Source organism: Coregonus lavaretus, assembly GCF_964263955.1.
Source record: "Coregonus lavaretus genome assembly, chromosome: 7".
In the NCBI taxonomy this organism is placed as follows: Eukaryota; Metazoa; Chordata; class Actinopteri; order Salmoniformes; family Salmonidae; genus Coregonus; species Coregonus lavaretus.
In genome coordinates this window covers 62,443,135-62,458,134 of record NC_139994.1, presented here as the reverse complement: position 1 = coordinate 62,458,134, position 15,000 = coordinate 62,443,135, and the positions used below count along the sequence as shown (strand labels likewise).

The following is a 15,000-nucleotide window of genomic DNA, read 5'->3' as shown; positions in this document are numbered from 1 at the left end:
ATTTACAGTCAGGCAATGATGACAAGATCTCCAGAGAGATTTGGTCATGGGGAGGCTGATCAGAGCCTGGTAGGCCCCACCTGTGCCAAGTGAGTTATTTTGGCAGGTGCTAAGCCCTATTCTTCTTTTCTTTGATATTTGTTCAGTGTTACCCCTTCTACAGAGTGTATATTCTCAGAATCTTGCTTGACATTTTCACAGTTTGAGATTCTGTGGTAGTAGCTAAGAGAGAAACTCACTATCCAGTTCTATTTTCTACTTTCTAATTGTCTGCACACACACACACACACACAAATCCACTTCCCCCTGTCTCTTCTTTCAATGCAAATTGAGAGTAAACTTGGGGCTCAATCAGTTTCACTTTGGCCTCTGTGGTTAATAGAAATGTCACCTGCTAGCCTATCCGCTAAGCTAACCTAGCCACTATGCTATCAGGCTAACAATGCCTGTTTTGAAAATGCCTTTTTGTGCCTTGATGGCTAATCTGCGTTCTTCTTTCTCAGGACCAGGGTACTAAAGAACTGTTCAAGAAAGAAGTCACAGAGAAGCTCAAGCAGAAGAAGCTGAGGTAAAACGAGGGCACTCTGAGACACACTAGTTGTATCTAACAGTAAACACTATCTTTGCTTAGTCAATAAATAGTCTAAAAGTATTTCAAAAGAGGAAGGCGTTTATCTACTGAACTTGGCATGGTTGCTAAACCCAGCTGCTGTAGTCTGTACAGTAACCATACAGTATTGCACCAAATAAAGCTAAACCAAATTGTGTCATTTTATTTTTTGCACATGCAAAAGTATTATATACAGTTGAAGTCGGAGGTTTACATACACTTAGGTTGGAGTCATTAAAACTTGTTTTTCAACCACTCCACAAATGTCTTGTTAACAAACTATAGTTTTGGCAAGTCGGTTAGGACATCTACTTTGTGCATGACACAAGTAATTTTTCCAGCAATTGTTTACAGACAGATGATTTCACTTATAATTCACTGTATCACAATTCCAGTGGGGTCAGAAGTTTACATACACTAAGTTGACTGTGCCTTTAAACAGCTTGGAAAATTCCAGAAAATGATGTCATGGCTTTAGAAGCTTCTGATAGGCTAATTGACATTATTTGAGTCAATTGGAGGTGTACCTGTGGATGTATTTCAAGGCCTACCTTCAAACTCAGTGCCTCTTTGCTTGACATCATGGGAAAATAACACAAGTGGTTGATTTGAAATATATAGATTGATTTATTGAATGCAACCCTATCCCACAGAAAGAAGCATGGTAAGATCAAGGAGTCCATGAATAGCAACAAGACACAGGTCCCTCCACATGCGTCAACGGTCCACACCGTCTACGACAATGACTACACTATAGTGGAAGAGTGCACCGCCAATTTAGAACTATCCAATCAGCCTAACGCTGCCACGGCGACTCCGGAGCCCCTCCTCTCCGGTCCCCTGCCCGGCCCCACCCTCTCCCAGGTCGTTCCCATGACGATGGTGGTGTGTGACATCTACTCGGAGCCCTTTGACACTCTGGGGGGTCTGGTGAAGAATACGATACCTGCGTTACCAGCAGACCACGCTGATAATATCTCCCCCTACGCCTGCTTCTACGGGGCCTCCAAGACCAAACTCAAGATGGGCTGGCTGGACAAGCTCTCACCGCAAGGGTAGGACCACAGGATGAAATATAACATTATATTGTAGTAAGCTCAATGTTAAATTAAAAATCTACATACCATCATATCTAAACCAATAGGACACCAATGTCGATGAAAATGTGCAAATCAACTTGATTGGACATACACAACACACTCCTTGTCTCTGGTCATGTGCCGTCAGGCTGTTACCAAGAACCACATACCGGATTCTTAACAGGGTCGTTAACTATTGAGTTTTCTGCGTGTATCTAACTCAAAATCTACACGTCGGATTAAAACGAGACTTAAAACACTTTAACATTTTAGATTGACTAAGTTTGTAGGTGCAACAGTTTTTATTAAATGTAGAATTTATCTCTCTCACGTGTACATTTCCGTCCATTAAGAACCAACGACTTCTGACAATGCTAACATATTTTCAGCCGAATCTCAGAGTTCTATCTAACTGGGTTGAGCAACTCAATTGCTCGGCAACAACACAGCTGCAACATGCTGCCAGTCACAAGAAGTGGCTGAGAACAAACCTAGGCTACTGTAGATAGCTAGCTATATGGTGGGATTCAAGCTGAGGTTAATAAATACAAACATATATTTTGATTAGCTAGGTAGCTAGCTAGCTAACGTTATCTAGCTAACGTTGGCTTTCTTGTCCAAAGTCCAGCAGCTAGCCTAAGTAGCTAGCTAACACCAGTCAGCTGAAAGTTATCTAGTTAGCTAACGAACAGGCAAAGAAAGGTAGCAAGCTATATTTGTTTATAGAAGGTTTGTTACACAAATAACTTCAGCCATTAGCAAGGTAGAGCCAGAAGACAACAGATGACAACAACATCTTGACACAGAAGCTAGATAACGATAGCTAGCTCACGTCCAAATGCCAGTCCTAAATTTTTCCACAAAACATAGCTAGCTAGCTACATCAGTTCAAAGCCAACACCAAGCTGTAATAGGCACAAGAAAGACATGGCTCTAGTGTACAAGGGGATCTCTTTGTTTAGTCTCTATGGCTGAGGTATACAACCTTCAAAAGTCAATGACTTAAAACCGTTTTCCTTTACTTTGCTTTCAATTGGAATTGAGTCATATTTTACAATGTAAGACTGTCACAATCAATTTAGCTATTCACCTTCTGAAAACTGCAGACAATTACTTTTGGCTATCCATGGTCAATTCTAAACATACTTTAATAGAACTGATTTGAGCTATTAGAGTGTAACAGCCAGCAGACCAGGGTTTAAACCAGCAACCCTTGCAGTTATGCAAGCACACCACCTGTGCCATTAAGGCCCAGACCTTTTGGCAGAGGCCAAATATTAAAGGTTACAATAACTCTGCCAGTGGCAGACTTGGTTTTGTTTTTACTTCTTTTTTGTACACCAGCTTCAAACAGCTGAAAATACAATATTTGTGGTTATTTAAAATATATTTCAGAGCGGTTTAGATAATACAATAATACTCTACACTTGCTTGTTTTGTCACATAAACTGAAATTAGGCGAACTATTAGAATTTTAGCAACCAGGAAATGGCGGAGCGATTTCTGCATAGTGCACCTTTTTAAATACCCAGGCGTTGTAAGATCTGGGATGCGTCTGCAATGTAGTCGTGCAGGAACTCGACCAATGACTACCCAGAATCCTCGTTAAGTGGGAAAACAGCAGTTATTTTTTCTGTTCTCGTCTTCTTCTGTTTAAGTGTGAGAAACCCTATTTTAGTTTTCACACCCTCAGAGCAAACCAGGGGTTGCGTTTTATTTAGTTGTATTTCTCTGCATGATGATGCTTTCATAGTTCCTCTTACAAAAAAGTCTGCCACTTCTCTTTTTTTTATTTAGCTTTGTGCCCTCCCTCTGAACACCTGATTAGCATAGAGTTGTCAGACTGCCTTAGTTTGAGATGTTGAATATTCATTTATTTTAGCAGCATTACCAGCACCCTGTTTTAATGTACCAAATGGTATGATACTATTCTACTGTACAGAATGAACTTTATTTATACAAAGTTGAATTAGCTCAAAAACAAGTGTCTTGTGGTTGGGTTTAAATGCTGTTTACATACTACTTTCTGTTCAACTTTCCCTCTTTCACTTTCAGAAAATGTGTCTTTCAGAAAAGATGGGTAAAGTTTGATGGAGAGAACCTCTCTTATTACAACAATGATAAGGTCAGTGACACACACACACACACACACACACACCAAGTGCTTTCACCTAACATTTTACACACTAACACTGCCATGCTAACGCTAACGTCCTCTCCTCAACACGTTCATAACCTCCTACACACCACCACCACCACATATCACACCTTCATTATTTGAAGAAAGGTATTTTTAACCCTCCGATCGATCCATCCACCCACACATCCAACCCTCTGATCCATCCATCCACCCACACATACGTCCAATCCTTCTATCCATCCGCCCACACATACACTATACAGTGCATTCGGAAAGTATTCAGACCCTTTGACTTTTTCCACATTTTGTTATGTTACCGCCTTATTCTAAAATTGATTAAATATTTGTTTATTCTCATCAATCTACACACAATACCCCATAATGACAAAGCAAAAACAGATTTTTTGACATTTTTGCAAATGTATTAAAAATAAAAAACAGAAATACCATATTTACATAAGTATTCAGACCCTTTGCTATGAGACTCAAAATTGAGCTCAGGTGCAGCCTGTTTCCATTGATCATCCTTGAGATGTTTCTACAACTTGATTGGAGTCCACCTGTGGTAAATTCAGTTGATTGGACATGATTTGGAAAGGCACTCACCTGACAGTGCATTTCAGAGCAAAAACCAAGCCATGAGGTCGAAGGAATTGTCCGTAGAGCTCCTAGACAGGATTGTGTCAAGGCACAGATCTGGGGAAGGGTACCAAAACATTTCTGCAGCATTGAAAGTCCCCAAGAACACAGTGGCCTCCATCATTCTTAAGTGGAAGAAGTTTGGAACCACCAAGACTCTTCCTAGAGCTGGCCACCCGGCTAAACTCAGCGATCGGGGGAGAAAGGCCTTGGTCAGGGAGGTGACCAAGAACCCGATGGTCACTCTGACAGAGCTCCAGAGTTCCTCTGTGGAGATGGGGAAACTTCCAGAAGGACAATCTCTGCAGCACTCCACCAATCAGGCCTTTATGGTAGAGTGGCCAGACGGAAGCCACTCCTCAGTAAAAGGCACATGACAGCCCGCTTGGAGTTTGCCAATGCACCTAAATACTCTCAGACCATGAGAAACAAGATTATCTGGTCTGGTGAAACCACGATTGAACTCTTTGGCCTGAATGCCATGTGTCACATCTGGAGGAAACCTGGCACCATCCCTACGGTGAAGCATGGTGGTGGCAGCATCATGCTGTGGGGATGTTTTTCAGCGGCAGGGACTGGGAGACTAGTCAGGATCGAGGGAAAGATGAATGAAGCAAAGTACAGAGAGATCCTTGATGAAAACCTGTTCCAGAGCGCTCAGGACCTCAAACTGGGGCGAAGGTTCACCTTCCAACAGGACAACAACCCTAAGCACACAACCAAGATAATGCAGGTGTGGCTTCGGGACAAGTCTCTGAATGTCCTTGTGTGGCCCAGCCAGAGCCCGGACTTGAACCCGATCGAACATCTCTGGAAGACCTGAAAATAGCAGTGCAGCGACGCTCCCCATCCAACCTGACAGAGCTTGAGAGGATCTGCAGAGAACAATGTGAGAAACTCCCCAAATACAGGTGTGCCAAGCTTGTAGCGTCATACCCAAGAAGTCTCGAGGCTGTAATCGCTGCCAAAGGTGTTTCAACAAAGTACTGAGTAAAGGGTATGAATACTTATGTAAATGTAATATTGTAATTATGGGGTATTGTGTGTAGATTGAGAAGAAAAAAATGTTTAGTACATTTTAGAATAAGAATGTAACGTAACAGAATGTGGAAAAAGTCAAGGGGTCTGAATATTTTCAGAATGCACTGAATATACTAAAGTATGTGGACACCCCTTCAACTTAATGGATTCGGCTATTTTAGCCACACCCGTTGCTGACAGGTGTATAAAATCAAGCACACAGCCATGAAATCTACATAGACAAATATTGGCAGTATAATTGCCTTACTGAAGAGCTCAGTAAGCACCGTGGCACCGTCATGTTCGTCAGGAGCTTCATGAAATGGGTTTCCATGGCTGAGCAGCCGCACACAAGCCTAAGATCACCATGCGCATTGCCAAGCGTCAGCGGGAGGGGTGTAAAGCTCGCCACCATTGGACTCTGGAGCAGTGGGAAAGCGTTCTCTGCAGTGATGAATCACGCTTCACCGTCTGGCAGTCTGATGGACTAATCTGGGTTTGGCAGTTGCCAGGAGAACGCTACCTGCCCCAATGCATAGGGCCAACTGTAAAGTCTGATGGAGAAGGAATAATCGTTTTTCATGGTTTCTTGTCCCTTAGTTCCAGTGAAGGGAAATCTTAACGCTACAGCATGCAATGACATTCTAGACGATTCTTTGCTGTCAACTTTGTGGCAACAGTTTGGGGAAGGCCCTTTCCTGTTTCAGCGCGACAATGCCCCCATGCACAAAGCGAGGTCCATGCAGAAAATGTTTGTCGAGAGCAATGTGGAAGAACTTGACTGGCCTGCACAGAGCCCTGACCTCAACCCCATCGATCACCTTTGGGATGAATTGGAACGCCGACTGCGAGCCAGGCCTAATCACCCAACGTCAGTGCCCTACCTCACTAATGGTCTTGTGGCTGAATGGAAGCAAGTCCCCGCAGCAATGTTCCAACATCTAGTGGAGTGGAGGCTGTTATCGCAGCAAAGGGGAGACCAACTCCATATTAATGCCCATGATTTTGGAATGAGATGTTCGACGAGTCGATGTCCACATTTTTCTGGCCATTTAGTTTACATCTAACCCATCCGGGCTATGCGTTCCCCTTCTCTCTCCCCCACCATCATTAACATGCTGCTGTAAAGAATGGACTCAAGGACAGAGTGACATTCTGTCACGCTTCAATGGGTACCACTTTCTCTCGGTGCCTGGGTACACAGTGCAGCATAAGGGAAGAGGAGAGGAGTGCAGGAAGACTCTTTACTGCCTCCCTCAGCAGATCTCTCCCTCTCTCTTTCTCTCTCTCTCTCTCTCTCGCGCGCGCTCTGTTCTCTCTCTCTCTCTCTCTCTCTCTCTCTCTCTCTCTCTCTCTCTCTCTCTCTCTCTCTCTCTCTCTCTCTCTCTCTCTCTCTCTCTCCCTGTCCACTTCCTCTATCTGTCTGTTCTCCACTTCCAGGGTGAAGGGTCAAGTTACGCTTAGTGCTGTCTAGCTGCCTCGGCTGGAGCGAGGGAGGGGAAGAAGAGCTCACAGCTGAACCTTTAGAGTGAGCAGGGAGAGCAGACCAGAGACAGACAGACCAGAGACAGACAGCCAGACAGACTAGAGAGAGACAGACAGACAGACCAGAGAAAGAGACAGACAGACAGACCAGAGAGAGACAGACAGACAGACAGACAGACCAGAGAAAGAGACAGACAGACAGACCAGAGAGAGAGACAGACAGACAGACCAGAGAGAGACAGACAGACAGACCAGAGAGAGACAGACAGACAGACCAGAGAGAGACAGACAGACAGACCAGAGACAGACAGACCAGAGACAGACAGACCAGAGACAGACAGACCAGAGACAGACAGACCAGAGACAGACAGACCAGAGACAGACAGACCAGAGACAGACAGACAGACTGACCAGAGACAGACAGACAGACAGACTGACCAGAGACAGACAGACAGACAGACAGACAGACAGACTAGAGACATACAGACAGACTAGAGAGAGACAGACAGACAGACAGACAGACAGACAGACGAACCAGAGACAGACAGACAGAAACAGAAATAAAGGAATTTAACCTTCACAATTTTGGTTTTGACATCAGACTGTTTATGAAGTTTTGTGGCTCTTGTTTTTACTGTCATCAGCTTTTCGGTGTAGACTGTTATTGAGGCAGAAAGTATTGACTCTGAGCTATAGACTATTCACACAGTAGACGGAACATAAATTTAAGGCTGGTGTATAGATGAGCAAGGTTTCTATTCATTCTGGTGGTTTGACTGAACTCTTTGTTTTTACCTTGTTGGCTTTGCAACTGACTTTCAGCAGACTTAACTGGTAGTGTAAAAAGTGTTTCTGAATGTGTGTCTGGGTTGGCTGTGGCACTGTCATTTGTGTTCGTAACTTTTATTTAACTTGCCATTAACCCTCATCAGAGCAGGCAACTTATAACTGAGAAAGCGAGAGTATCTCTCTGAGTGTGTGTGTGTGTGTGTGTTTCTGACTGTGTGTGTGGCGCTTGGCGGCGCACTCCCTGGGCTAGGCCCGCACTTTTTCAGCAGACAGACCGAAAGGCAGGCAGACAGGCAGCGTTGCAGCTTTGCCCAACATCACAATCAATTGATGCGAACCTTGCCTGATGCCACTCGTTAATCACTTACTAATTATAGCTCCCCCTCTTTCTCTCCCCATCTATTTTTCCATTGCGTTTTGCCATTTTTATTTATTGGGACATGCTCGCTTGCAGCAATGGAAGTCAGTACAAGGGAGGGAGGGCAGGGAGAGAGAGGGAAAGAGAGAGGGAAAGAGAGAGGGAAAGAGAGGGAAGGAGAGAGGTGGTGACTCAGTGTTTTGTGCTCAATATCACAGTGGATGTTGGTTGTAGGCTTGAGTATTTAGGGAGGGGAGTGTATAAAGGGTGTGTGGTGTGGGGAGGGGAGGGGCATCAGTAGTGTTTAGACTTTTTAAAGTAGGAAAGTGAATGTAATGAATGTTGCCTCAGGAGCCGAGCAGGAGCACTGTCTGGGTGAAGGGAGAGGTCCGCTTCAATCTTTCTCTGCTCTGCTGCCTGTGGTTGTTGGGGATAGATCCTACCTCACACTACTACGTTGGGGTCAGTGACTGGGTAACATGAGAGTGGCACAAGGCAGGTTGGCACTCCCTCAATGCCACCTTATGTCAGAGCCTGAGAGGGAACGTCGAAGGCCACCTTATGTCAGAGGCTGAGAGGGAACGTTGATGAGGTTGAAGAATGTGGGGATAGGGACACTGTGGGGATAAGGACCCTGTGGGGACAGGGACACTGTGGGGACAGGGACACTGGGGACATGGACCCTGTGGGGACAGGGACACTGTGGGGACAGGGACACTGGGGATATGGACCCTGTGGGGACAGGGACACTGTGGGGACAGGGACCCTGTGGGGACAGGGACCCTGTGGGGACAAGGACCCTGTGGGGACAGGGACACTGTGGGGACAGGGACACTGGGGACAGGGACACCTTGGGGACAGGGACCCTGTGGGGACAGGGACCCTGTGGGGACAGGGACCCTGTGGGGACAAGGACCCTGTGGGGACAGGGACCCTGTGGGGACAGGGACACTGTGGGGATAGGGACAATGTTGATTGTGTGTGTGATAGGGCAAGGCCATTGATTTCTTGTTAAGTACCTTGAGATTTTTTTATGAATTTAATTAATGCATCTGACTGTTCCCAGATATTCAGGATTCCCACACGCTCAGTGGTCGCAGAAAAAAAAATCACCCTTGGAGTCTCCCAATGCATTATGGGAAACTTTGATCAACTTTCCACTACTTTTCCTACTTTCACTCCTTCCAACTCTCTCACCCTCTCTGTCATCCTCACCCCCACCTAGTTCTAATGCTCTCCAATGTTCCCAGACTAAAGTAATCACCACCCCATGGTCTCCAGGCTGTGTGATATCATCAGTGGCGTGGGAGAGTTGAGAGAGTGGCGTTCTCAAATTCTCACTCCGCTCCCGAGGGTTGCCCTAGACGACGATAAGTGTCAATCGCCTCCTTTCGTCCGATTTCGTCAACCTCTGCTTCTCAGACATATAGCAGCCTCCAGGGGCCGAACGGGGCCCTCAACAGGACCCTTGGGGGGTGATCTGATGTCACATGTGAACCTGTCTGTCAGTTTGTGAAAACGCTAGCCCCAAAGCTAAGATTTGGGGTGTGTGTGTGTGTGTGTGTGTGTGTGTGTGGAGGTAAAGGGGATCAGTGATTCGTCTGGCTGTCTGTGTGTCACTGCAAAGCCCCTTAATGCCAATATCTCTCTCTCTCTCTCTTCCTAACACCTCACTGCTCTTTATCTGAGTGTTATATAGCAATGTCCATGGTATACAGTCTATTTATTAATATATATATTGCAATGTCCATGGCGTACAGTCTATTTATTAATATATATATTGCAATGTCCATGGTATGCAGTCTATTTATTAATACACATAGCAATGTCCATGGTATACCGTCTATTTATAAAGTAGTGTTACTCCCTCTTTTTCAAAAAAGCAATTTACACCTTAGATTTGTTTGTTTATTTCATACATCTAACAGAGTCACACTTAAGACCTAAAAGTGAAGTCCTGGCTAATGTTCTAGTGAAGTTTCAGCGTCTAATTGTCTAATTGCTGTCGAGGGCATTTCCACGCAGTTGTTTTTTCTAACCGAAGTTCCATCGTATCACCAGAAGGTGTCCCCATGACTCCACTGATACGTTCCAGGGTGTTGGGTGGTTGGTTGTTCTGAAGCAGTAGATCTCCTCTCATCTCCTCTCCTCTCCTCTCCTCTCCTCTCCTCTCCTCTCCTCTCCTCTCCTCTCCTCTCCTCTCCTCTCCTCTCCTCTCCTCTCCTCTCCTCTCCTCTCCTCTCCTCTCCTCTCCTCTCCACATGCCCAGCCACATGCAGGCTCTGTCGTTGAAGGCTTTCAGCTCCATAGAGGTGCGTTTAATTGCTTCCTGAAGCATGTGACAAATAAAGACAAACACACACACACACACACACATACACACACTATGATTCACACACACTATGATTCACACACATACGCTTTAACATATGCACATGACAACAGTACCTCCAGTTACCCAAACAATACCCAGCTTGAGAACTGGAGAAGGTTAAGAACAAGTGAGAGATGGGTTGGAACAACACAGGAAAGGGAAGAGAAGGATGAATAGAGCAGAGGAAGACAGAAGCGAGGGAGCGAGAGACGGAGGGAAGAACAAGTGCAAGGCAGGAGAGACGGAACAAGCGGAGGATACCTTAGGAGGAGGATATCTTTACTGAGCGATAGGAAGGCCTCATTGTGTACGTTATCTTGCCTCATTGCTCCCAAGGCAGTCTTCTGGGACTAGCTGTCAAACATACTGTATTAGCTATCTGTTTGACCACAACTTCTGTTGAGCTCTCCATCAACAACCCCTTCCTCCCTCCATCATAGTATTTACAGATGCTGCTCACGATTAAAACACGTCTTCTTCCACATGACCCCAAAAACCTTCATTAAAACTATTAATTACATCTAAACCACATTACGCATAATTATCAGCACGAAGCGGCATGAGTCGTCCTCTCTCACTCATTTATATCCCCATCTAGATTGAGATGGAGAGGAAAAGGTTGGGGGAGAGAGAGAATCAGAGTGAAAGTGAGAGACAAAGAGAGGAGGGGAGAAGCAGAGAGAAATAGAGGTAAAGAGAGCTTTATTCAAAGTTGAAAGTTCACAGCCCTGTGGTGGTGGGTGCAGGTGGCCCCGTGCGATTCTACAACATTGTTGTGATATTGAAGCCCCAGGGAGAGGTGTTCCCGTGTCAGTAATTAGGCTGTTCAAATCCCGCTTTCATTTGAGTGGAAGAACCCTTCGTAGGTGACTTTCTTTCTGCCCGTCATTCTTTTTATTTCTGCGACCATCTTTTGGTAGGGAGGCAAGTACACCAACAGTATGTGGACACCCCTTCGAATGAGTGGATTCAGCTATTTCAGCCACACCCGTTGCTGACAGGAGTATAAAATTGAGCACACAGCCATGCAATCTCCATAGACAAACATTTGCAGTAGAATGGTCCGTACTGAAGAGCTCACTGACTTTCAACATGGCACCGTCATAGGATGTCACCTTTCCAACAAGTCAGTTCATCAAATGTCTGCCCTGCTAGAGCTGCCCTGGTCAACTGTAAGTGCTGTTATTGTGAAGTGGAAACGTCTAGGAGCAACAATGACTCAGCCGTGAAGTGGTAGGCCACAAAAGCTCACAGAACGGGACCGCCGAGTGCTGAAGCGCGTAGTGTGTAAAAATCGTCTGTCTTCGGTTGCAACATTCACTACCGAGTTCCAAATTGCCTCTGGAAGCAACGTCAGCACAAGAACTGTTCATCGGGAGCTTCATGAAATGGGTTTCCCAGGCCGAGCAGTTGCACAGAAGCCTAAGATCACCGGCTGGAGTACTGTAAAGCTCGCCGCAATTGGACTCTGGAGCAGTTGAAACGAGCAGACGAATCTGGGTTTGGCGGATGCCAGGAGAACAATACCTTCCCCAATGCATAGTGCCAACTGTAAAGTTTGGTGGAGGAGGAATAATGGCCTGGGGTTGTTTTTCATGGTTTGGGCAAGCCCCCTTAGTTCCAGTGAAGGGTAATCTTAACGCTACAGAATACAATGACATTCTAGACGATTCTGTGCTTCCAACTTTGTTCCAACTTTGCTTCCAACAGTTTGGGGAAGGCCCTTTCCTGTTTCAACATGACAATGCCCCAGTTCACAAAGCGAGGTCCGTACAGAAATGGTTTGTCGATAGGTGTGGAAGAACTTGAGTGGCCTGCACAGAGCCCTGATCTCAACCCCATCGGAACACCTTTGGGATGTATTGGAACGCCGACTGCGAGCCAGGCCTAATCGCCCAACATCAGTGCCCAACCTCACTAATGCTCTTGTGGTAGAATGGAAGCAACACACGATCACGCTATCATACAGTATAGTTTGAGGTCAGAGATTTGAGAGAGAGAGAGAGAGAGAGGTCTTTTTATCCAGTGTACTATGCAATGATAATTACATTATATATATATATATATATATATATATATATATATATATGAATAATGCAACGTCTGGATGGCCCTCTTTAATCCGCTACAGCACCCATAAATAATGTCCTCTCATTCACTGCAGTGACATAAACGTACTTCTGCTTTCTCCACCAACACTGCTTTCAGGGCCTTTCGTTGGAGATTCTAACTTTATACAGTGAGAGGGAATGCTAGCTAGTTTGACACATCAAATCAAATTGGGGGGGAATGCAAATAGTCCGGGTAGCCACTTGATTAGCTGTTCAGGAGTCTTATGGCTTGGGGGTAGAAGCTGTTAAGAAGCCTTTTGGACCTAGACTTGGCGCTCCGGTACAGCTTGCCGTGCGGTAGCAGAGAGAACAGTCTATGACAAAGGTGGCTGAAGTCTTAGAACATTTTTAGGGCCTTCCTCTGACACCGCCTGGTATAGAGGTCCTGGATTGCAGGAAGCTTGGCCCTAGTGATGTACTGGGCCGTACGGACTACCCTCTGTAGTGCTTTGTGGTCGGAGGCCGAGCAGTTGGCATACCAGGCGGTGATGCAACCAGTCAGGATGCTCTCGATGGTGCAGCTGTAGAACTTTTTGAGGATCTGAGGACCCTTGCCAAATCTTTTCAGTCTCCTGAGGGGGAATAGGCTTTGTCATGCTCTCTTCACGACTGTCTTGGTGTGTTTGGACCATGATAGTTTGTTGGTGATGTGGACACCAAGGAACTTGAAACTCTCAACCTGTTCCACTACAGCCCCGTCGATGAGAATGGGGGCGTGCTCGGTCCTCTTCTTTTTCCTGTAGTACACAATCATCTCCTTTATCTTGATCACGTTGAGGGAGAAGTTGTTGTCCTGGCACCACACGGCCAGGTCTCTGACCTCCTCCCTATAGGCTGTCTCATCGTTGTCTGTGATCAGGCCTACCACTGTTGTGTCGTCGGCAAACTTAATGATGGTGTTGGAGTCGTGCCTGGCCATGCAGTCATGGGTGAACAGCGAGTACAGGAGGGGACTGAGCACGCACCCCTGAGGGGCCCCCGTGTTGAGAATCAGCGTGGCAGATGTGTTGTTACCACCTGGGGGCGGCCTGTCAGACAGTCCAGGATCCAGTTGCAGAGGGAGGTGTTTAGTCCCAGGGTCCTTAGCTTAGTGATGAGGACACTATGGTATTGAACACTGAGCTGTAGTCAATGAATAGCATTTTCACGTAGGTGTTCCTTTTGTCCAGGTGGGAAAGGGCAGTGTGGAGTGCAATAGAGACTGCATCATCTGTGGATCTGTTGGGGTGGTATGCAAATTGGAGTGGGTCTAGGGTTTCTGGGATGATGGCGTAGATGTGAGCCATGACCAGCCTTTAAAAGCACTTCATGGCTACAGACGTGAGTGCTACGGGTCGGTAGTCATTTAGGCAGGTTACCTTAGTGTTCTTGGGCACATGGACTATGGTGGTCTGCTAGAAACATGTTGGTATTACAGACTCAGTCAGGGAGAGGTTGAAAATGTCAGTGAAGACACTTGCCAGTTGGTCAGCGCATGCTCAGAGTACACGTCCTGGTAATCAACTTCATACTTTACAGTGAGATGGAATTTAAAGTTTTGGATAGTTGGCTGGTTTGTCAGTGTGTTTCGACTTGGTTTCTGTCCATGTGGCAATGTGACCCAATACATTCAGTGTCGTTGTCTTGGGACGCCAGCGAAAGAGGGTCACCGATATCTCCAGGGCACCATGCTCATGATTTGCTTGTTGTGCTGGTTTAGAGTGTAGGGTAATTAAATCCCTGTTCACCCAACAAACACTTCAGACCTAGTAGTGTGTTTCTATAAATATGGGACAGGTTTCTTTTCTGGTTCCAGATTTGTTTAAGGATTTCTATCACGCCCAGAGAGTACTATGATTTGTTTTTGTATCATTTGGGAGTGTGTGTGCGTGTGCGTTTGTGTGTGTGCATTTTCCACTACTTTGTGTGTGTGGAAGCATTGTAGTGTGTGTGCTTTTTTCACTACTTTGTGTGGAAGCATGGTAGTATGTGTGTGTGTGTGTGTGTGTGTGTGTGTGTGTGTGTGTGTGTGTGTGTGTGTGCACCAACCTGAACCTGTTCTCCCCCTGTGTGAAATAATGTTTGTGTTTGTGGGGGCGATGCAGCTCTCTGTTAATGTGTGTGTGTGTGTGTGTGCACCGTGACGTCCCACTATGCTTCTTTATCTCTGTGTGTCTTCCTACAGGAGATGTACTCTAAAGGCCTGATCCCGTGCGGTGTGATGAAGCAGGTGCAAGGGCAGGGGGACAACCGCTTCGAAGTGGTCACCTCCCTCAGGACCTTTGTGTTTCGGCTGGAGAGGGAAGGTAAAAAGGAGCACACCTTACATCTCACCCCTTAGATAGCCTAGTACCTACTCTCTCACTCTATCTTCCTCCTCTGCTTTCCTCTCCTCTCCCTCCCTCTATCTTCCCTC

General features: G+C 45.9%; 1 protein-coding gene across 1 annotated transcript in view; it reads left to right on the top strand.

Moving 5' to 3' along the window:
* LOC311132616 (arf-GAP with Rho-GAP domain, ANK repeat and PH domain-containing protein 2-like) overlaps window positions 1-15,000 on the top strand; it is a 113,144-nt gene that overhangs the window by 11,622 nt on the left and 86,522 nt on the right. The window contains 5 exon segments of the mRNA XM_084165862.1: window positions 504-568; window positions 1,264-1,665; window positions 3,745-3,814; window positions 14,770-14,890; window positions 14,926-14,933. Coding sequence (XP_084021988.1) covers window positions 504-568; window positions 1,264-1,665; window positions 3,745-3,814; window positions 14,770-14,890; window positions 14,926-14,933 — 666 coding nt within the window.